General features: G+C 38.0%; 1 protein-coding gene across 2 annotated transcripts in view; it reads right to left on the bottom strand.

The window, feature by feature from the left end:
* Positions 1 to 7,581: 7,581 nt before the first annotated feature.
* Positions 7,582 to 23,913, bottom strand: part of TGFBR1 (transforming growth factor beta receptor 1) — a 55,110-nt gene continuing 38,778 nt past the window's right edge. For both annotated transcript variants that reach the window (XM_028108689.2, XM_028108690.2), the window contains exons 5-9: positions 22,814 to 22,981; positions 20,953 to 21,109; positions 19,172 to 19,296; positions 18,019 to 18,149; positions 7,582 to 12,103 (exon numbers count right to left, since the gene is read on the bottom strand). In XM_028108689.2, the coding sequence (XP_027964490.1) occupies positions 11,978 to 12,103; positions 18,019 to 18,149; positions 19,172 to 19,296; positions 20,953 to 21,109; positions 22,814 to 22,981 (707 nt within the window). In that variant the 3' untranslated portion in view covers positions 7,582 to 11,977. The remainder of the gene's footprint in view (positions 12,104 to 18,018; positions 18,150 to 19,171; positions 19,297 to 20,952; positions 21,110 to 22,813; positions 22,982 to 23,913) is intronic.

The raw sequence follows: 23,913 nt of genomic DNA, 5'->3' as shown, positions 1-23,913 counted from the left end.
TCTTGGGGCCTGCTGTGAGCCAAACCCTGTGCTGGGCAAGAGGGTCACAGTGAACCACCTGGTCCTTGTTGCAGGGAGGTTCATTTCTAGCTGCAGAGGCCAGCCTTGGAGCCATCCAAGGACAAGGCCTTCAAGGGAAGGCGCGTACACTGGGACATGGCTTCATAAAGAGAGCGTGGCGGGGAGCTCTGCAGAGAAGACAACCCTAACAAGTAGAACTGGGCTTCGGACAGGACACCCCAATCATGCCATGCCCCTCAGAAGCAAAGGGCCCAGTAGAGTTAGCCTCCAAATAATCACCAAACCGGTTTTGTTAGTGCTCAGGTGGTAGGAAAGGGAAAGGTGTGCTTCCTTCAAGGTGAAGAGGGAGAGAAAAGTCCTGAAAATCCTATGTGGGTTAAAATGGGAATGAAGCACAATTAGAGGTTGTGCCAACTGACTGGGAAATGTTGCAGGGGGATCTGTGATCTACCAACATGTTGCAGTATGTACCAGTAGTCCATTCCTTTTTATTTCTGAATAGTAAACCACTCCATAAACAGAACACCTTAAAAAAAAAAAAAAATCAATCCACCAGTGGGTGGACATTTCGTTTGCTTCAATTTTGGGCTATGATGCTGCTATGAACGTTCACCCACAATTCTTTGTGTGGATGTTTTCATTTTTCTTGGATTAGGGTTGCCAGATTTAGCAAGTTAAAATATAGGACACCCAGTTCAGGTGAGTTTTTTAGTATGTCTCATGCAATATTTGAGACATACTTAAATTTAAAAAAATTATTTGTTGTTTACCTGAAATCCAAATTTAACTGGGCATCCTGTATTTTATCTGCCAATCCCATTCAGTGTAGACACATAAAAAATGGAATTGTCATATAGCAGGTTCATATTCGACTGTCCTAAGAAAGTGTCCATCTGGTTTCCAAAGGGACTATACCACTTTACATTCCAGCGATGTATGAAGATTCTAGTTTTTCTCATCCTCACCAACACTTGGTATTGTCTGTTTGATTTTAGCCATTCCAGCGGGTATGGAGTGGTTTTCATTATGGTTCTAATCTCATCAACAGTCTTCAAGAAATTGTGTTTATTAGCCATTCACAGATATTCTTGGGAAAATGTCTATCAGATCTTTTGACCATTTTTCAATAGGGTCATTTGTCTTCTTGAGCTGTAAGATTTGTTTATGTATTCTGAATACAAGTCCTTTATCAGATAGATAATTTGTAAATTCTTTCTCTCCATCTTTTGGCTTGACTTTTCATTGACTTTTCATTTTTAAGCCCCAAAGATTTTAATTTTGATGATGTCCAACTTACCAATTTGCTTTTTTAGTGGTTTTTGCTTCTGTTAGTTGAAATCTTTGCCTAACCCAAGGTCAAGAAGAGCTTCTCCTGTTTTTTTCTAGAAGTTATATAGCCTTTTACCTTTATCTGTTTGCTTTTACCTTTAGGTCTACAATGAAGGGAGGGCCAAGTAACTTGCTTTCTCCCTTCTTTCCTCTCGTTTTTAATATGGGTGTCCAATTGTTCCAGTACCATTTATTGAAAAGACTGTCCTTTTTCCTATTGAATTGTCTTGGCACATATGTCAAACGTCCCTTGGTCATATACGCAAGGGTTTATTTCTGGATTCTCAATACTGTTCCAGTGGTCCATATTGCCTATCTTCATGTCAATAAAACACTGTCTTGATTATTGCAGCTTTATAGTAAGTTTTCAAATTGGGTAAGGTTGTCTTCTAATATTTTTTCTGTTCTTTTCAAAAATGATTCTATTTTAGATACTTTGCATTTCCATGTAAGTTTTAGGATCAGTTTGTCAACTCCTAAACAAAGAAAGAATCCTGGTGGAATACTGATAGGGTTTGAGTTGAACCTATGGAATAATTTGAGGAGAACTGCCATTATAGTAGTACTGAATCCTCTAATCCACAAACATGGAATGTTTCTTCATTTATTTAGATCCTTCTTTCTCAGGAATTTTGTAAATTTCAGTGAAATTAATCTGTTTCTGTGTTCTCTTTGTGCTATTGTGAGTGGATTTTTTTTTTTTTTAATTTGGGATTGTTCTTTGCTAATATAGTAGATTTCAATAGATCTTTTGTGTGTGTATTGGACTTGTATTCTATAGCCTTGCTAAATTTACTAGTTCTTGCTATATTTACTAGTTGTAGTAGTTTTGTGGATTCCTTAAAATCTTATAGGATCATGTCATTTGTGAATATAGTTTTACTCCCCCCCCCCACTTTAAATGACTAATCTTTTTGGGGAGGAGAGTGGGAGCTGGATAGAACCTCCACCACAAGGTGGAATAGAAATACTGAGAATTGATATTCTTGACTTGTTCCTGATTTCAGGAGAAAAACACTCTCCTCCTATTAAGTATGTTAGATGTGGTTTTTCATAGATTGAAAAATCCTTCATTAGGTTGAAGAAGTTGCCTTCTACTCCTACTTTGCTGAGTATTTATTATAAATGGGTGCTGAATTCTGTCCAATGCTTTTCCTGTTGTCTATTTAGTTGATCATATGGGTTTTATCATTTCTTTTACTAATATGGTGTAAAAGATTGATTTTTGGTATGGTAAAACAAGCTTGCAGCACTTGGATACACCCCATTTGGTCCTGGTGTATAAACCTTTTTATTTGTTGCTGGATTCAGTTTGCTAATATTGTGTTAAGGATTTTGTATCTATCTTTGTGGGATTTAAATATAGGTATTTAAAAGGATAAATTTCCCTTTCAGCAGTTTTAGCTACATACCATGAATTTGGATGTTTTCATTTTCATTTAGTTAAAATCATTTTCTAATTTCCCTTGTGACTTCCTCAATATGAGTTATTTAGAAAATGTGTTAATTTCCATATATTTGGGGATTTCTTTCTGTTGGTGACTTCTAATTTAATTTCAACATGGTTGGAGACGATACTTCCTATGATTTCAATTTTGTTGTTGAGACTTGTTTTATGGCACAGCATATGGTCTTCCCTGGAGAATGTTCCATGTGGACTTTCGAATGTGTGTTCTGCTAGTGGTGGGTGGTGGTCTACAAATGTCAGGACAAGTTGACTAACAGCGTTCTCTTACATGCTTTTTTGTCAAGTTCTTCTATCAATTATTGAGAGTAGGATATTGAAATCTCCAAATATTATTGTTGAATTGTCTACTTCTCCTTCCAAATCTGTCACTTTTTCTTCATGTATTTTGGGGCTCTGTTGTTATATGCATATACATTATGTTGTTATAGCTCCCTGATATAGTGACCCTTTTTAAAATCATTTGAAATGTCCTCTATTTCTAGTAATATTTCTTGTCTCAAAGCCCACTTTGCCTGATAGTAATATAGCCGTTCTTTCTTATGGTTACCATTTGCCCGGTATATATTTTTCCACACCTTTACTTTCAAACTATTTGTCTTTGTATCTAAACTATGTCTCTTGTAAACACCATATAGTTGAGTTTTGCTTTTTTTTAATCCATTCCAACAATTTCTACCTTTTGAGTATTTAGTCCAGTCACATTTAATGAAATTATTGGTATGGTTAGAGTTATGGCTACCATTTTGTTATTTGTTTTTCAAATGTGTCATCTTTTTGCTTCTCTGTCCCTCTCTTGCCACCTTCTTTTATTATTTTAATTTCTGTTGATTTTTTAACTCTATTTTTTTTGAGTATTGTGTTAGTGCTTGCTCTAGGGACTACAATAATATGCATTTCAATTTATCACAGTCTTCTTCAGATTAATACTAACATAATTTCAATAAAACACAAACGTTTGTTTCAATATAGCTCCATTTCCTACTCCCTCCTTTGTGCTATTATATACATTTTGTGCTTGTAATATACATTGCATCTATGTTAGAGTGTTATCATTATTGCTTTATACAATAATGTGCCATTTAAAAAAGAAAAAAGTATATTTATTGCGTAGGCAAATGTCTCCCCAAGATTCCCATCCTCTGGCTATTCAATCAAGGTACTGCCACGAAAGGACTTTACAAATAAAATTAAGGTTACTAAATGGGTAAATGATCCTAGATTATCCAGATGGGCCCAATGTAATCACACTGTAATGACATGTAACCTATGAGCAATAGAAGAGGGAGGTAGAAGAGTCCATCAGAGAGAAATGCAGTGGAAGAGGAGAAACGAGGTGAGGCCGAAGAGATCAGAGAGATGAAGTATGAGAAGGACCCACATTCCTGTTGCTGGCTTTGAGGATGGAGGAAAGGAACCAATAGCCAAGAATTGTGAGTGGCTTCTAGAAGTTGAGAACAACTCCTCTGACAGCAAGGAAATGGGGACCTCAGTCTTACAGCCTCATGGAGCCGAATTTTACCAACAACCTGAATGAGCTTGGAAGTGAATTTATCCTAGGTCTCTAGAAGGAATGCAGTACAGCAACACCTTGATTTTGACCTTCTAAGACATGGAGCAGAGAACCAACTCAGCCACATTATACTTGGACTTTCAAACTACAGAAGCATGCGATCATAAATGGGTATTGCTGTAAGTGAGTACATTTGTGGTAATTTGTTACGTCAGTAATACATGTACACAATCCTTTATATTTACTCCTATATTTACCACTTCCAGTAGTCTTCCTTCCATCCTGTGGATTTGAGTGACCATCTGGTGTTATTTATTTTCATTCTGAAGTGTTTCTTTGAAAGCAGATCGACAGGCAACAAACAGAGTCTTTTTATCTCTTTAGTTTGCCACCTTATTTTATGCCTTCATTTTTCAAAGCTAGTTGTATCCAAATCCAACCAAAAATCCCTGGAGCTTCCTGAAAGTACAAGCATCACCCATGAACCCACAGTCCCTCCGTTGGTCTTGAGTCAAGAGATTCCCAAGAGGACTCTTATCCTAAGCAGGCTCTAAGATTAGATGTAGAAATACCAGACACTCTGGGGCCTACTGGGGAGAGTGGCAACTTAATCGGAATCTGCAGGCCCTCAATCTGAGTCAAAACCACAGGGTGGATTTCCAGCCCTTCCGAGCTGGCTAGAGGGGCTTGGGGCAGCAGGAGTCACCTCCCCTACACTCTTGTGAATCCAATAGTTGGTAAAAAGAAGGAAAGATCTGAGCTTGGTGTACAAAAGTCTGCTCTGTTGTACCCAGTGCCCTCCCTGAGCCTCCCCTACTCAGGAACCAGAGAGAAGTGTGCCTGTAGGTCATCCATAGCATATTCTGCCTGTACTGTTCTTAACTGCTGTAGCCTGTTCAGATATAGGTAGGTCTGCTACATATTGAGAACATCTAGAATGTTCAGCTTTCTAAGTTTTGGGGGGGGGGGTTGTTGTTTTTATGAGAGATTTTTGAGGCCTCCCTGTCCTTGAGACTGAGCTCTGGGGCTTGCCCAGCTGCCACTGGGCCTCCCAAGCTACAAGGCTTTGAACTCCCCAATCAGACTCCCAGGGAACAAGCCAGGAGTGAAGAAGCTCACAAAGTGGAAGGCCAGTGAAGAAGAGATGGGTACCCCTGAGCCTCTCATCTGCCCTCTCTGGCCTCACCCCTAAAAATCCACACCCAGTTCACCTTCACCCATTCCCTAAAGGCTCCTCTTGGTCCTCTGTCCCCTCCTGAGGACACTCAGTTGGCCACCATCTGTCCTAGTTCCAAAAATCAGGTGAGATCATACATATGAAAGCACTTGGAAAAACTCAAACACTAGGTAATGACAAGTGTGCAATCATCTCTCCACATCTGGAATTAAGTCTCAAACGTGCATTTAATCCATCCCTCACTGAGTGCCCACATCTATTTCAGCTTATGAATCCCATGACTGCCTGACTCCTCTTGTGGGTATCAGGGGTGCCAAGCAACAGTTCTAGTGTGATTTTATGGTTGATGTCCATAACCTTTCCCACGTAGTTTTTCCTTTTAAAATGTCTAACATTGCGGGGACGCCTGGGTGGCTCAGTCGTTAGGCATCTGCCTTCAGCTCGGGTCGTGGTCCCGGGGTCCTGGGATCGAGTCCCGCATTGGGTTCCCTGCTTGGCGGGAAGCCTGCTTCTCCCTCTCACACTCCCCCTGCTTGTGTTCCCTCTCTCGCTGTCTCTCTCTGTTAAAAAATAAATAAAATCTTAAAAAAAAAAAAAAAGTCTAACATTGGGGTGCCTGGGTGGCTCAGTCGGTTGAGCATCCGACTATTGGTTTTGGCTCATGTCGCGATCTCATAGGTGAGTGGATGGAGCCCCCAAGACAGGCACCCCACTCAGGCTCAGCAGGGGGGCTGCTTAAAGATTCTCCTTCTGCTCCTCCCCCACTCATGCACATACTCTCTAAAATAAATCTTTTAAAAAAATAAAAATGACTAACACTACCAAATAGTTTCTTAATCACATCTCCCTTCAAACAAAGAACCAGACCTCCCTGTACACCATCTACTACAATATTAAGATCCCAAGTGTTTTCGTGCTGCCTACCACAGTATGTGCACATTTTATTACTGGTCTACACCAATACTCCCCTTTACTTCCGATTTTTCTTACCTCTCTCAATGGATTCTTTCCCCTTTGAAATACTTAAGTGGCCAATCCCCCTTTATAATTCTATTCTTTCTAACAGAAAATAGTTAAGTTTCTTACCTTTTCCATTTCTCTTTAGCTCTCATAAAAACTCCTTTATTTTCCTAATGATTTAGTATTATTTCTTTCCCAATTCTTAAAAATTATGCATGGCTGAACCATGCATGACTGAGCCTTAGATTTTATAACATCAAGTTTTTCTACTCATCTTTCAGAATAGCCCCATTGTTTTGTAAATCTTCAACTGTAAAACAAACAAAAAAAAGTGCAGAGTTGCAAGATATGTCCATGAGACCACATATGTAAAAACATTTTTTCTAAGTTAGAAGAGACCAATATAAAGCTGGTTCTGCTGTTTTTCTGAATCTATGTTTTAAAAATAATTCTTTTTTCCATCTTTCAACAAAAGCTTTACATCCTAGTGATGTGTCTTATTATGGAGAAAGAAAAAAAAAAATCCCTAAATCCAGTCTTTGAATTGAAGTGACAATCTGTAATTTAAGAGCAAGCCATTCCACAAAACCACTCCCAACTGTTCTGGGGCCCACATCTCCTCATCCACTATCTGCTGTTTCCTCATGAGCCAAATTTCCACTCCCAGCATACTAACTGTTCAAATCTACTAAAAAAAAAAAAAAAAAAAAAGCCAAGCCTATTTCTACAAATTATGTCAATTCTCACAAATCCTTCAATTAGGAAAGATGAAAACACTCTAAATTTCCTTTGAAAATAACTGCAAAACTTTGAGAATCAAAATAATGACATCACTTTAACACAACCTTAGCAAATCTGCTGAGCAAGAGGCAACATAGTTCACAGGGAGGAAGGTCCTATCCTGTCCATTGTCAGATCAGCAACTCCTGCACATGTGGGAAGAAGCCACCACACCCATGGAGGCACCTTGGGGCAGGTGGGCACCTCTCAACCACGTTACGATGTAACTTGTACTGGGGAATAATCCAAAAATTCTAATATCCACAGCAACTACATTTCATAACAGCATGGCTCAGTCCAATATACACAGTTTATTTTAAATTATGCCACTAGCACTTGGGAAAAAAAGTCATTTATTTGCATTGCTTCCATTTTTCTACTGTAGTGTTAGGACTTGACATAAGCATCGCTCTTCTACTTCCTATTTACAACTCATTCAGAATATTACTACAAATACAATATACAACTTTTAAAAACTTATGGGGAACTGCAGTTTTTGTTTTTCTTTCCTCTTTACAGTTTTCTCAAAATCATTCAACTTAAATGAAAATTTATATGGACATTTTCTGTACACATCTGAAAGGGCAGAGATCACACTGATAAAGCCAAAAGAATTTTGCACAAATACAATAAAATACAGAAAACAAAAACTATAGAAGATGTTATTTGGGGTACAAATATAAACAATACAGTACCATTTCAGTAATTTAGCAACATAACACTCATACTTCATAGAAATAAAACTGCAAACCTGGAGAATGCTCTGACAAATATTAAACATTATATATACAATGAGGTAAATGTACCTTGGTCTCTTGAGAGGTAATTTAAGTTTAAAGCAATTGACATTTTGAAGCATCTCCTTGACATATAAAGAAATATCAAACACCCCATTCCATTGGCACAATGTGAAAAAGGGATATCAAAACACGGTTCATGATATTCAATTCACAAATCTCGTTAAAAAATAAAAACAAATTCACTTAAGTTCTTTTTTAAGCTTTAAGAAACAGGTTGAATGTTATTAAACACATTCTTTAAAGTCTACAATTACAAATAAGATTGCATAATGGTGTTGAAAAGTTTAAGTGTACTGACAATCCTCAGAATGTCTTAGAATTCCAGCATTCCTAGAGAGAGGGCCCATGGGTAGTCCAGCATTCCAAAACAGACACAAGGAGCTACAGATTACATGTGCAGACCTATTCTTTAGGATCTCAAAAATATCTGAACTGGCATTTCCTGCCATGCTGTAACAGAACCATTATTTGGAATCTCCATCATTTGGAGCCAGAACACTGCCACAGTCAAGAAACAAAAAGAAACAGCTGACTTAATCACTCTTTCAGTGCAAGGATAAAAATAAACTCTTGATAGGACATGTCTAAGGGGATACTGATTTTGTTCTGCATTTTAATTAGCACTATGCCATCTTGTTTTATAAAATATTCTATACGGGACAGCTCTGATGTAGAGGGGGAACTGAAGGTAGCTCATGCATGAGCTGCAGAATGGCCAAGTGACCACTGAAATTTTGTAACAAGAACTGAAATGTGGAATTCTTGATGTTACTAACCATGTCACTGTGCACGGACTCAAGGCACTTCTTGAGCACTATCACTACAGCAGACTTAGACTCCGGGCTTCGGACCTCGCCCTGTCCCCTAGAGGACCCGATGTGCCGCTGCTTCTGGCACAGCTCCTGCTGCCATGACTGCTACCTCACTGCCTTCCCACTCCTTGGCCACAGCTGAAGTCACAACAAGGCAGCCAGCAGGGCCATCATCCACCCCATCTCCAAACCTGGAGAACCCTCCCAGCAACATTCAGTGACTCAAGGAAATGGAAGCATGTCCCACATTTCCATCAACCATTTTACTCTAGATTTCCAAAGCAGCTATTCAGTCAAAAGGCTGCTGAAGGGAGGTGGGCGAGGAAGGGTGGTGGCAAGGCAATTCATCTCTAAGTCAGGGACCAGCAAGAAGGCAGGTTGAGAGAAACTTCAGGAAGGGCGGGCCAGGGATACCTGTGCCCCACTGGGTCACACCTCCCGCATCCCCACTCCTCCGGGGTACTGACGAAATGGATGTGGACAAGTAACTGGTCTGAAGGTATATTTTAAACCAAGTTTAATTTTGGAAGGTGAGCATCTGAAGACAGGCAGTATAAACAAAGGCTTGTGTATCTAAATGAGAAAATCAATACTCTAGTCAAACGTTATCTGCAGTTATGGCCACAGTAATCATGATCTATTTCATTTTTAAGTGACTTTCATTTTCAATATTAACTAATCGGAGTTTATCAAACTGTCATTAGCCAGAAAAGGAATTTGCTGCAGTAATATGTAAACCGAATTTAGAACTAAACTCCAACTTTTAAAAAAATTCCCTGACTCACCAAAAGTACATTTTATCCACTTAGGCAAGAGTATAATTGCAACTCAATCTCTGATTTAATAAAGAGTATCTTCAGTAAAAGTTGATTACCTTATATGAAAGTGAGAAATCATGTATCTCAATTTTAAATCAGACAAGAACTTTTTGTATGTTCTTAAAATTATATAAAAATAGTTTTAGCATTGGTCCCCTGGATTTCATAAAGCAGATCTGGTAGGCGTAGAAATGGCCAAGAAAAAAAAAAAAAGTACCTAATCAGAGAGCTAGAGATTACTAAACAGGAAATATAACATAATTATAAAAACAAAGCCCTCAACGTCTGTCATTCATTTGCTTTGACAAAATCATGGTAACTACAGAAAAAAACTCAAATTTGGAGTCAAAATATTAACCTCTAAGCACATTTTTCCCCATGATGTTTTTAAACACATGAAACTGACACTAAATTCCTATGCATATGTCATTCATTCTAAAATTACTTTGGCTTTAAGACCAAATAGTCTTTCAAATTTATTCTATGTGTAAGAGAAAAGAGATGATCAGAATGCAGCTCAGTCAGCGTAAATGGCCACTATCTCTTACTGACCAAATACTATAAAGGTTATTCTGACCCTTTCATTTGGAAATTGATAGCACTATAAAGTCAATGTCTTGCCTCATTGCTATGATAGTTTTTCTCCCATCAGAATACGATCACAGTGATAAAGAGAACTCTGAAAACCGTAAAAGCCCTAAAAGACTTTTAGCACTGGAAGTAAAAATCAGTTACTATAAGCCAGTTTCAACTTAGTGTGAAGATCATGACAAGTTTGCTTTAAACACAGAATTTGCCTGAAAACATCTGTAAACGGAGAACCAAATTTCAGAATGTTCTTTAGCTACCACTCTCCCAAATATCAAGGGTATACTAAACTTATTACCTAACCATGTAAATTAAGCAGTTGCAGTATCTGCACACAGAAGAAAAGACTGAATTAGAAGCTGCCTTCTTCAAAGTGTAGTGAGACCTCAGAACCACGCTAACTCTAACCTTAGTTACAAAGACAGAAAGTCCACCGAACACTGACTCCTACATAACAACTGTAACTCTCCTGCACACCTGTTACCTACTCAAATGATTAACTACCTTTACCTTCCTAGAAAAAGGCCTATTATTTAACATTAACACACCCTAATTTTAAATGTAATTCATTTCTTAAAAAAATAACACTGTCTTTGATCAGATAAAGAAAAAAAATGGCTTACAGAATGCCATACAACTTTTCACAAGCAGCTAGACAAATTTTCCCTTTTAGAAAAATTAGTCTGTATGCTACAAGTTTTAAATTATTAGAGTACTATAAGCATCTACAGTGCCACTTGATTTTTTTAAGGTATACTTAGACAACACAACTTAGATGCAAAAGCTTGATGTAAGAATATTAAAAAATGACCATGATAACATTTATCAATTAATGCCACTTCATTTCTTCAGTGGTTTAAGCACATTTTGGTAGGAGAAAGGCATTTTCAAAATGGAATACCAAATGACATACTACAAAAAACCTTCCAATAAACAAAACAGAAAAGTCTGGGTTACCCAGATAAATAAATTTTTTGAATTAAAATACTACAGCTTTTAAGACACACAGACTGTAAGCGTTAGAAAGACACAGAAGCGGCACTTACTGGTATAGTACAATCCCATTTTGAAGGCATGTAATGTTCTGAATATGTGAAAGAACAGTAATAGTATACAAAATACAATTGCATAAATTATGTTCCTCACAACTATATGAGGTCATTTTTAGACTCAAGATAAGAGTTTTATAAGTGTTAGTTTTAAGATCCTGAAAATTATAGAACAGTACATTCAAAGTCTGAATCAAGGAAACTCTTTAGTGGTTCAGAATCCTCTGAGAATGTACTAACCAGGAATAAATCACTTTCTTTAAAAATAAGAAATGTTTTATATAACTCAACAATCCAGCTCCTTTACCCTTAAAGATGATCTTCAGCACAGCAGAGTTAACCTAAAGTTAAGACCAGCAATCATCTTTAAAAAAAAAACAAAAAACAAAAAAACAAGTTTTGTGTTAATAAAAAATAAAGGTAGACTACACAACATTTTGTAACTGTCCTGGGAAAGAAGTGTTCATAGTGCACAGAAAGGACCCACACGGCCGTTTCCTGGGTCCAAAGAAATCCTGGGGAGTTTCTCGATGACCTTATTACACTGTTGCAAAGGGAAGCAATATCCTTCTATTCCCTCTCAGTGAGGTAGAACAATTGACCTCCCAAATTAAAACCCAGGAGCAGATCTGAAGGAGAAGCAGAGTTCAGGCAAAGCTGCAGAACTACATTTTGATGCCTTCCTGTTGACTGAGTTGTGACAATGTTTTCTTAATACGCAAAGCTGTAAGCCTCGCTGCTCCGTTGGCATACCAACATTCTCTCATAATTTTAGCCATTACTCTCAAGGCCTGCAAAAATAATAGAAGAAAAATAATTAATGAGTGCCAATGAGTGCTTTCCATTCATCTGAATAAGATCTTTATTCTGTACATCTTCTTTCCAAGTGACATATGTTCAATTGTTTTATTTCCGCATTATTTGTAAGAGCAAATAGATAGAAATGACTTCAATTCCCATCAGTGGGGTATTGGTGTCAGCAGCTGGAAAGCAGATGGATGAGGGCCAACTTACTTAGCAGACCTGAAAAAGCTGAATCCTAAACCAGAGCTGTCAAGGCAAAAAAGGAACCTGACTCACATAGAAACTCCCTAGAACCAAGGAATTAACTGCATTGAGTTCCTCTGATGTGAAGTTCAAGCTAAAAACATGAGGATTGGCCAAAAGAGCTGGAACCCCAGATACCTGCCCCTCCCCGAACTTCACACGGTTGGGTGACTGCCCCACTCTCACCCCAGCAAAAGATTAGAGGTTGTATCTGGGAGGGTAAAACAGAGATTTCTGACTTGGGGAACATGGGGGCAAAGTTCCATACTGACAACTCACAAATGAGAAGACCACAGGTTTTCTCCCTAAAACACAGGCAGCAACTTGTAGATATTCCTCCAGGCAAGAGACTGGAAGAGTCTTCTCGGGGAAATGTGAGCCCAAGAGGAAAGACCTGAAGATACCGACATATCAGTGGCTCCCAACAACTGATGTAAGCAACCCAGTTAGGTCACCCTAAAGGTCACAGTGGGTAAGTGCTGTTCATATGCATAAAGCTTCCATCAGCTTCCAGTGTCCTGCCTTTAAACATGAAGAGAATAGGCGTTTATGTGCTACGGTGAGAGCTGTGAATTGTGTAAGACTGATGAATCACAGACCTGTACCCTTGAAACAAATAATACATTATATGTTAATTTAAAAAAAGAGAGAGAGAATAGGAGTTTGATCAGACATCAGAGAAAGCAGTATGAAGGCAGAAGCTGATACAAACAGACCAAAGTAACTTGGACAAAACAGTTGTACAGAGAAGAAAATATCAATAACTTATTAATATCCTCAAAGAGATAAAGAAAATACTCATATTCATCACTGACAGTTTCCTGCTTCTTGTTTGACTTTGCAAAAACGTGACAAAAGAACTGGAAAATAAACCTGATTAAAAAAAGATACAAGTTGATAAACCTTGCAGAAAGTTTAGAAAAAAAATCAAGGATGGATAAGAGGGAAAAGATAAGAAAATGAGAAGGCCTCTTAAGGGGTCTAACATTCAAAACTAGAGTGGAAAAAAGAGAACAGAGGAAAACAGAAAGGAACAAATCAAAGAAATACTTCAGGGGCATTTCCTAGAAATGAACACTGGTTTCCATATAAAAATGACCAAATGCCCAACTCATACATATACTCAATTCTACAAAATTATAAATTTATGGAGAGCCTACCATTTACCAGAATCCATCCTAGGTACTGGGGATACAAAAGAGAACAGACAAAATCCCTATCTTCATAAAGCTCACGTTCTAGGGAGCCAAAGCATATCGTTAATAAACAAGTGAAATACATGGACCGTCAGTGGTAAGTGCTAAGGAGAAACATCATTTAGGGAAGGAGATACAATATGCCAGGGAAAGAAGGTGATATTTTAAAGGGGTATCATGTCTACTAATAAGGAAACATCTGAGCAGAGACTTAAAAGATGGCGGGAGTTGAATAAACCAAGAAACAGGAAGTCATGGGGTCCAGGAAGGAAGAGTTACTGTAACAGAGGCAAAGAGAATCCCAGGACAAAAGGTGAGGGATCTCCCGAGATGAAAGCTGCTCAGTTGGCCTAGGTAGCTACAAGTCCAGACTGGAAAAGCTCAGAAGGTTCTGGAAGATACTTCTTAGTTATTCTATCAGTTTCATGTTCTTAATGTGTTTCAACTATTGAGAGGAGATTTATAAACCCCAGAAAAGCAAAAGACTGAATTAGTGTAAAGTGAAACAGAAAACTAGCCAAATGGAGAAAAAACAAAAATGACAGCAATGGCATTAATTCAGCACGATGTGACAGTAACTGCAAATTGCATGTGTACTCTTAATGTTTTCTGTTAACTTTTCCTCATGCTTAAAAAGCCATCTGTTTAATAATGTGCTCTACTTATTTAATGAATACATGAATACTTCCAGTTTGCACTTTGCAATATCAAGATCAAATTTGTAAAAGACAAAATCTAGCCCAATTTCATTTGTTAAACATGCAAATTCTCTGAGCATGCTAAGACGTATTTTTATCTGGGCCTGGACACTTGATTTTGTTGGGAGGTAGCTAAGGAGCTCTCTCAATGTCTCGACCATTGAGTCCTACATTATTATTATTTTTTAAAGATTTTATTTATTTGACAGAGAGAGACACAGCGAGAGAGGGAACACAAGCAGGGAGAGTGGGAGAGGGAGAAGCAGGCTTTCCGCAGAGCAGGGAGCCCGATGCGGGGCTTGATCTCAGGACCCTGGGATCATGACCTGAGTGGAAAGCAGACGCTTAAGGACTGAGCCATCCAGGCGCCCCGAGTCCTACATGATTTTGATATGTAAAATCAACTACTTAAGTCACTAGCTTTTTATTCCTCTTCAGCTATAAAACTTCACACCTGGAGGAAAATGCTCTGCCTTGCCAATATTGTAACAGTGACAGCTAGCAATTACATATAGATTAAATAAAATTTGTCTTAGGAATTCTTTAAATTTACAAGTACAAAAATATTTCTAAAGTTTTTGTAAGAGCTGGGGTTGAGAATCTCAGACACTGCTGGAAAGCATTTTTCCTACATTCCTGGTGAATGGTCACACAGGCAATCAGATGAGTAAGATGTCAAATCATCAGAACCATCCTCCCAATCACCTTATCCAACTTCCTCCTTTTAAAAGGCACATTAGAGGGTGGGGGGATGGGTTAGCCTAGTGATGGGTATTAAAGAGGGCACGTACTGAATGGAGCATTGGGTGTTATACGCAAACAATGAATCATGGAACACTACATCAAAAACTAATGATGTAATGTATGGTGATTAACTTAACAATAAAAAATTTAAAAAATAAATAAAAGGCATGTTAGGGTCTGGAAAACTGAAATGATATGCCCAAGTCAAACTCTGAAATGGTGCCCAGGCTGTCTAGAATCCAGGCTTCCTAATTTCCATCCAGATCCATCCTATTGTTCCGGGCTGCCCTGATCAAAAGGACACATTCATTTAAAATGCAGGTGGGGGCGCCTGGGTGGCTCAGTCATTAGGCGTCTACCTTCAGCTCAGGTCATGATCCCAGGGTTCTGGGATCAAGCCCCACATAGAACCCCACATCGGGCTCTCTGCTCAGCGGGAAGCCTGCTTCATCCTCTCCCACTCCCCCTGCTTGTGTTCCCTCTCTGTGTCTCTCTGTCAAATAAATACATAAAATCTTTAAAAAAAATAATAAAATGTAGGTGACCTCTATTTGCAGAGGACATAATACTATATATAGAAAACCCTAAAGACCACCAAAAAAACTACTGGAACTGATAAATGAATTCAGTAAAGTAGCAGGATACAAAATCAACATACAGAAATCTGTTGCATTCCTACACAGTAATAATGAAACAGCAAAAGTGAAATTAAGAAAACAATCCCATTTACAATTGTACCCAAAACAACAAAGTACCTAGGAATAAACTTAACCAAAGAGGTAAAAGACCTGTACTCTGGAAACTATAAAACACTGATGAAAGAAGTTCAAGACGATGAAAGAAATGGAAAGACATTCTATGCTCATGGGTTAGAAGAACAAATATTGTTATACTACCCAAAGCAATCTACACATTTAAAGCAATCCCTATCAAAATACCAGCAGCATTTTTCATAGAACTTCAACAATCCTAAAATTTGTATGGAAACACAAAAAGAACCAAAGCAATCTTAGAAAAACAAAACAACAAAACTGGAGGTCTCACAACTCCAGACTGTTATATTACAAAGCTGTAGTAATTAAAACAGTATAATACTGGCATAAAAATAGACACAGAAATCAATGGAATTGGACAGAAAACCCAGAAATGAACCCACGATTATATGGTCAATTAATCTTTGACAATGGAGGAATGCATATACTAAGGGAAAAAGTCTCTTCAACAAATGGTATTGGGAAACCTGGACAGCTACATGCAAAAGAGCAAAACCGGAACACTTTCTTACACCATGCACAAAAATAAACTCATAATGGATTAAAAACCTAAATGTGAGACCTGAAACCATAAAAATCCTTGAAGAGAGCACAGGCAATAATTTCTCTGACATTGGCTGTAGCAACATTTTTCTAGATATGTCTCCCGAGGCAAGGGAAATAAAAGCAAAAATGAACTATTGGGACTACATCAAAATAAAAAGCTTCTGCACAGCAAAGTAAACAATCAACAAAACTAAAACAACCTACTGAATGGGAGATTTTTTTAAAAAATTAATTTATTTATTTTAGAGTGAGAGAGAAAGAGAGAAGAGAGTGGGGGAAGGGGCAGAGGAAGCAGAGAGTCTTCAGCAGACTCCACGCTGAGTGCAGAGCTCGACAGGGGGCTCAATCTCACCACCCTGAGATCATGACTGAGCTGAAACCAAGAGCCGGATGCTTAACTGAACTGCACCACCCAGGCACCCAGAGAAGATATTTTTAAATGACATCTCTGATAAAGGGTTAGTATCCAAAATATATAAAGAACTGATATAACTCAATACCCAAAAAACAAAGAATCCAATTAAAAAATGGGCAGAAGACATGAACAGATATTTCTTCAAAGAAGACATCCAGATGGCCTACAGACACATGAAAAGATGCTCAACATCGTGCATCATCAGGGAAATGCAAATCAAAACTACAATGAGATATCACCTCACACCTGTGAGAATGGCTAAAATCAAAAACACAAGAAACAACAAGTGTTGGCAAGGATGTGAAGAAAAAAGAACCCTCTTGCATTCTTGGTGGGAATGCAAACTGGTGCAGCCATTGTGGAAAATAGTATGGAGGTTCCTCAAAAAATTAAAGAGAACTACTCTATGAACCAGGAATCACACTACTGGGGATTTACCCCCCAAATACAAAAACACTGAAAGGGTTACATGCACCCCTGTGTTTGTTGCAGCATTATTTTACAACAGCCAAACTATGGAAGCAACCATGTCCACTGATAGATGAATAGATAAAGAAAATGTGGTATATATACAATGGAATACTGGCCATAAAAAAAAAAAATGAAATCTTGCCATTGGCAACAACATGCATGGAGCTAGAGAGTAAAATGCTAAGTGAAGCCAGTCAGTCAGAGAAAGACAAATACCATATGATCTCACTCATATGTGGAATTTAAGAAACAAAGGAGCAAAGAAAAAAAGTTAAGAGCGAGAGAGAGACACACACAAACCAAGAAACAGACTCATAACTACAGAGAACAAACTGATGATCACCAAAGGGGAGATGCATGGGGGGGATGGGTTAAATAGGTGATGGGGATTGGAGAGTGCACATATTTAAAAAAAAAAAAAAAAAAAAAGATGGTGAACTTAAACCTATCCATACTGATAAGTGCATTAAATGTAAATGGAATGAACATTCCATGTAAAAGACAGATAAAATGAAAATGCAGGTGCCTTGGTTCACTGGTAGATTTAAATACTATTCTGAGACATTGATGGCCACTGCAAATGCTCCATGGCCCTTTTGATGTCCTTGAGATTAAACATGAAAACCAAATTACTCTGTTTTTCTTTCACTGGTTTAACTGCCATGGGGTAAAAAAAAGAAAAAGAGAAAGAAGAAAAAAGAAAAGAAAAGAAAAGAAAATTCCTGTGTCTATTTTCCTTAAAGAAAAGTAGCAAATTTCCACATACCAAGCAGAAACAGTTTAGAAAATTGTGTAGTATCCAAAATAAATACTCACTTCACAACTCTGCCATCTGTTTGGAATATTTGGCCTTAACTTCTGTTCACAAACAACTTTTCTCATTTCTTCAACTGATGGATCAGAAGGTACAAGATCATAATAAGGCAGCTGGTAATCTTCATGAATTCCTATATTGGTTAAAAAATATATATTTTTTGAAGAATTTACTCAGATAATGCCAGACCATTCTTTGTCCAGGAAGACCCAAGAGTCCTATTTCAGGGTTCCATTAATTAATTAGCGAAGTGGAACAGGGCTTCTAGCTTGCTCTATCTCATCTACATCTGCATCAACAACCCATCTCTCTGAGTTGGTACTGGGCCCACACCTTGAAACTAAATATCACTATGGGATCAGCAAAACCTATTTTAATGATGGTTAACTATGAGCTGTAATGACCTGATTGATATTTTCCCGAAGAACCCTCATGTGCAAGAAATGAGAGTTTTTATTCTGTGAGTGCTCAGCCTTGGTATAGGGATATACACTCTACCATGGAGATGTAAATCCTACAGGCAAATCTGAGGTGCAAATCCTTTACCTCTACTTGGATCTGTCCTCTTTGCTACAATACAGAGACACACTCTCCCTGTTACTGCCACATAAACCTGAGACCCTAGTCTCAACCAAGCCTGGGCCACCAAGGATGAGAAACTATTGCTCAAGTAAATATCCAAAGTGCTCAATCTAAAATTAACTTAAAATAAACTTAGTTTAAAAAGTAGTATAATGGCAATGTAATTGTATTCTGTATATACAACTTCCAGCTAAGAAGTTAGACAAAAGAACCACACTCTTGGCGGGAAGGGGGGTAGTTTGACCCAGGTACATGCTAGAAACAGCTTCCTGGGTGGCCTCTCAAGTAGTCATCCATTCTAAATAACTATATTCCAAGATAACAAGGGCTTGGTTTCTGATGCTTCCCAAGATTCAAATGGAAATAGAAAAAGAATACACTAAAATAAGCATGTCATGTCATTTCCCCTTACTGCAGGTTTTATCTCCTTTATTTTCTTTGGCACTCTCAGTGATCACCTGGTGAACATAATTTTAGACCGCTGATGTGTATAATTTCATTCAATAAAAAAAAAGGCTATCCAGGAACAGCTTCTGTTCATAATAAACTGTTGGGGGAGGGGGAGAAATTTACCACCAATGGAACATCGTCGAGCTATTTCCCAGAATACTAAGCCCATTGCATAGATGTCGGCACGTTTGAAGGATTCAAAGTGTTTCATATTTATGGAATCATCTAGAACTTCGGGGGCCATGTACCTAAAAAAGAAGTCAGCAATTTACTTTATGGAATGGTGGTCACTTTACTTTTGAACTGTTTCATATATTTTTTTTTCCTGAGAATTTTTTTAAAAATCGGTATTAACTTTAAGACTTTTCTCCCCTTTCAGCATGGTTCTGCTACTTTTTAAAATGACTCATACTTATAAAAATTTTCTCAAAGTTCATAAAGTACAAAGTGAAAACTCATTCCATTACTACCACCCCTTGTTAACACTTTGATCAACATTCTTTCAGATATCACTATACATATATAGACATATATATTCAATATTATATAACTGAGATCATATTAAACTCAAGAAAAATATTAAATATCCAAACTGATTTGAAAATTAATGATGTCAACTAAATGCCGTGAAAAGCTGAAACAGCAATTTCACGCTATCTGCCTTATGATCTTAGCTTCCAATGAAAGACACATATGTAACAATCATGGCTATTAAGAATGTCTTAACACACACCGCCTACTTTGTCAAGTACTATGTGGGGACCACATATTTTAATCTATAAGTCTTCTCACTAAAACAGGATGAAAGGATGAGGACATAATCCAGGGAACAAAATAATAGATAAAAAATGAATGCCAGTCCTCCTACTGATGCCACGTTGTAGGGTTCTGAAGTTTTAAAAACCCTACTAAAGTTATACATCAGGATTCATGAAGACCTGCAGTGACCACTGTCCTGGGCGCCTAAGTCAAGAGTTCCGAGAGTCCTTGCTGAATCCAGAAATCATAAACACCACTGAGATAGAATGAAGCCTGGCTCTATCCGAGGCCGAGGCAGTGATGTGGAGATATGCTGTGGCAACATGCTGTGATAATACACAGAGTAAGGCCTTTTGGGTCAGAAAGGCCGAGGTTCGAATCTCCGCTCTTCAGGTTACCATGTGCATGAGGCTGACCCTGTGACTTGCCTTCCACGGGGCTGTTTCCTCATCTGTGAAATGAGGACAATGTCACCCACCTAGTCATGTTCTTTAGAAAACTTGTGGATTGAACAAACACAAGGCTGCTCTCAAGCAGCTTGCAAACCAATGGAACATACAGACAAATAAATGGAGAGTTATAATGTGCTAAGTGCCCTAATGGTCCAGGTTCAGCCTGCTATGAGAGCCCTTGGTAAGGGTACCTCAGTCCGGAAAGGGCTACCTCTGAGAAAGGAAGGGTGAGTACAAGTCAGGGAAACAGCAGGGCAAAGTCTGCTCTAGGATACAGTATATGCAGAAATTCTAAGGGAGAAAGAAAGGTGTATTTCCAGGAACTAAAAATCAGAAAATAGTTGGGCTAGCTACAGTATAGCATTTGAAGAGAGCATTAACTGAGATTATATATATATATGACACATTAAAATGATTGGCACATACTGGGCACCCTGTAAACATCAGCTACTATTGTTATTATAATTAATATAACAAATGATAATATTTTCTGGAAGGGCCACCTTTCATCAGCAGGCATCTTTAAAAGTCAGGTAACCTTGGCTTCAGAGCAGGCAAGACCATGAGATCTTCTACCTGTGGGCAATCTGATAAAGTACAGGTTTGAGTTTCAGAAGGTGTGTACATAAAAATGAGAAGGAAATGAAAAAGAAGCTGATTTCAGAAGCTAATAAACACTCTTCACAAGCATACCTTTTTGTCCCCACTCTGTGGTTTGGAGCAATATCAATCGTATCTGTGGCTGAGTCGTGTCTCACTGCCAGTCCTAAGTCTGCAATACAGCAAGTTCCATTCTTCTTTACCAAGATATTCTTGGATTTCAAATCTCTATGAGCAATGGCTGGTTTCCCTAAAGAAACCAAAAGTAAACGCGATTGCTTAAAAGGTGATACCAATCACAATTCTCCCCTTTAGGTTCAAAGCCTCTACTCCTATCCCAATGTCAAAGCATTTCAGCTCACATCACCCACAATACCTGGACAATTACTAAACAACCTCAAGTGAATCATTATACCAAAAGTTGCTAAAATTACATTTCTTCAAAGAAAATAGAGAAAATAAGATGCTCCAAAAAATGGTACCCAAAAATTGTAAGTCTAACAACTCAAAGACTGGGGGTTAAAGATGTTTGTTTGTTGACATCTTATGAATTATTTATGGAACTCTTGTCACAGACTGATATTTCAGTCCAAGGACCAAGCATCTACACCATTTCCTTTACCTACCAACTATAATGCAGTCAGTATTAAATTTACAACCTTTAAATACTAACAGTGGAAACCCTGGAGCCCTCCCACACTGCTGGTAGGAATGTAAAATGGTGCAGCCACTTTGGAAAAAAGAATCACAGTCTGGTAACGCCTCAAAACCGTTAGTTGCTGTATAATCTAGTAATTCCACTGTATAAGAGAACTGAAAACACACACACACACACACACACAAACACACACACAGTGTACACCAATGTTCATAGAAGCATTATTCACAAAAGCCCAAAGTGGAAACAACCCAAGTGTCCATCAACTGATGGACAAATGTGGTATATCCAAACAATGGAATATTACTCAGCCATAAAAAGGAATGAAGTACTGATACATGCTATAACATGGATGAACCCTGAGAACATGCCAAGAGAAAAGAAGCCAGCTACAAAAGATCACATATGATACAATTCCATTTAAAGGAAATGTCCAGAATGAGCAAATCTATAGAGGCAGAAAGTAGATTAGTGGTTGCCCAGGACTAAGGAATTTGGGAGGATATGGGGAGTGACTGCTATGGGCACAGTGTTTCTTCTTGGAGTGATGAAAACATTCTAAAATGGACGTGGTGATGCACAACTCTGTGAATACACTAAAAGCCACTGAATTGTAACTTAAAATGAATTGTATATGTGAATCATAACGCAATACAACTGTTATTATCAACAACAGTAACAATTACAAAGATGAGGGAGAGACTAAGATGTGAAAGAGCATGTGTGTGGTAAAGTGGGGAGTGAGGGAGCCACCTGGTGGCAAGAGGATAATCACTAGAGGACAGAGATATATTGGCATTTGACAATCCTACATGGCATAAAAATCATACCATAACAATTTCGTAACTAAAATTTAATATATAATTTTTCAACTACAAAATGGTCTCATGCAGTCTCCTTATCTCAGAGTCAAATATAATTATTAGATGGCCAGATAACATTAGGTGGCATGTTGATTTTTAAAAAAGCATTTTTCACATTACATTTGATACTACACATAAAAACACACGTTCTTTCAAACTTGAATTCTGAAGTCGAGATCCTCAAAAATCACAAGACTAGATGCTACTTTTAAGAACTCACATACATATCAGTGTTGTTACAACGACTAGAGAATCTCTAAACAAATTCCCATATTCCTAACTCCACCTGAGATTTTCAACAGAAAGATAAAATAATTTCATTAAAAACTGCATTTTAAACATCTTTACTTAGGCTGTCTTCTTAAAAAATTTTCTAACAGACATTAGATTCATGGGAATTTAAAGCTTAAATAACATAAGTACTTTGAGTTACCTTGGGTACCAACAATCTCCATGTGGAGATGGGCAAGTCCACTTGCTGTGGACAAAGCAAGTTTTATCATTCCTTCCACAGTAACTGTGTATCTGTTCAAATAATCAAAAAGGGATCCATGCTCATGATAATCTGAGACCAACCAGAGCTGAGTCCATGTGCCATTATCTGTAGAGTAGAGTAACAATGTTTCAGATGGTTTGTAGAACATCAATTTATCTATTCAGAAGTTACCACTTTTTACTCTCAATCCTGAATTCCACAACTGCAACCTGACGACAGTACCTTAGGTTTGAATATTATTTCCTTCATATTTTCACTTTGTCTTATACTTTTACATACATATCTTTTAGATCCCCTGAGTAAGCCCCCTATTCTTGAGATAAGGCAAGGATAACTAATCCCATTTAAGAGATAAGGAATCATAGTTCAAAGATGGTGATTTCGAATCTACACAGAAGATGATAGCAGAGCTGGGACTCCTGAGTGGCTAGAAAAATGTCTGGTTCAGGTGGGGTGCTCAGTAGTTGTTTCTGGAAGGAGGAAGGGAAAGGGGAATGGGTGGAAGATGAGAAGTATCTGGAGCCTAGTGTAGCCACAGTAGGAATGGAATAGTATAGGATAAAACTGAAAGTGAGCTTAAATGAAGAAATGCAAGCTTTAATCACAGACTATATATTCAGTTCACAAAGAAGCCAGATAAGAGGATTATTATTCCAAGGTTTCCAGCTTAGAAAAAATATAAAAATAGTGGTATCATTGACAAATGGTAAAGCTGGAACAGAAACTAAAATGTCAGGAGGAAAAAAAGCTGGGGCTGAACCCAGTTTTACACAAGGTGATTCTGAACTTTGACAACTAGGAATATGTATTCCAAAAATACATGGATTTGAAATGTGTTTTCCCATGGGAATCATGGTAAAAACTCTGGCTAGGCTTCTAGGTTAGTCTGGTCCACAATAGTCTATTTAACCTAGGAGTAGCAAGAAAACCATACACTAGGAAGCAGCACAATTTAGTAAAAGATACACATTTGGAGTCATTCTGACCTGGGGGGAAATCCAGGGCCTAGTTATTATTGACTATGTGACCTCAGATAA

The sequence above is a fragment of the Eumetopias jubatus genome, unplaced genomic scaffold (genome assembly GCF_037043125.1).
Source record: "Eumetopias jubatus isolate StellerSeaLion01/CBP00866 unplaced genomic scaffold, mEumJub1_p1.0 scaffold_15, whole genome shotgun sequence".
Taxonomy (NCBI): Eukaryota; Metazoa; Chordata; class Mammalia; order Carnivora; family Otariidae; genus Eumetopias; species Eumetopias jubatus.
Note: the sequence above shows the minus strand (reverse complement) of the source record. Positions and strands in the feature narration are given on the sequence as shown.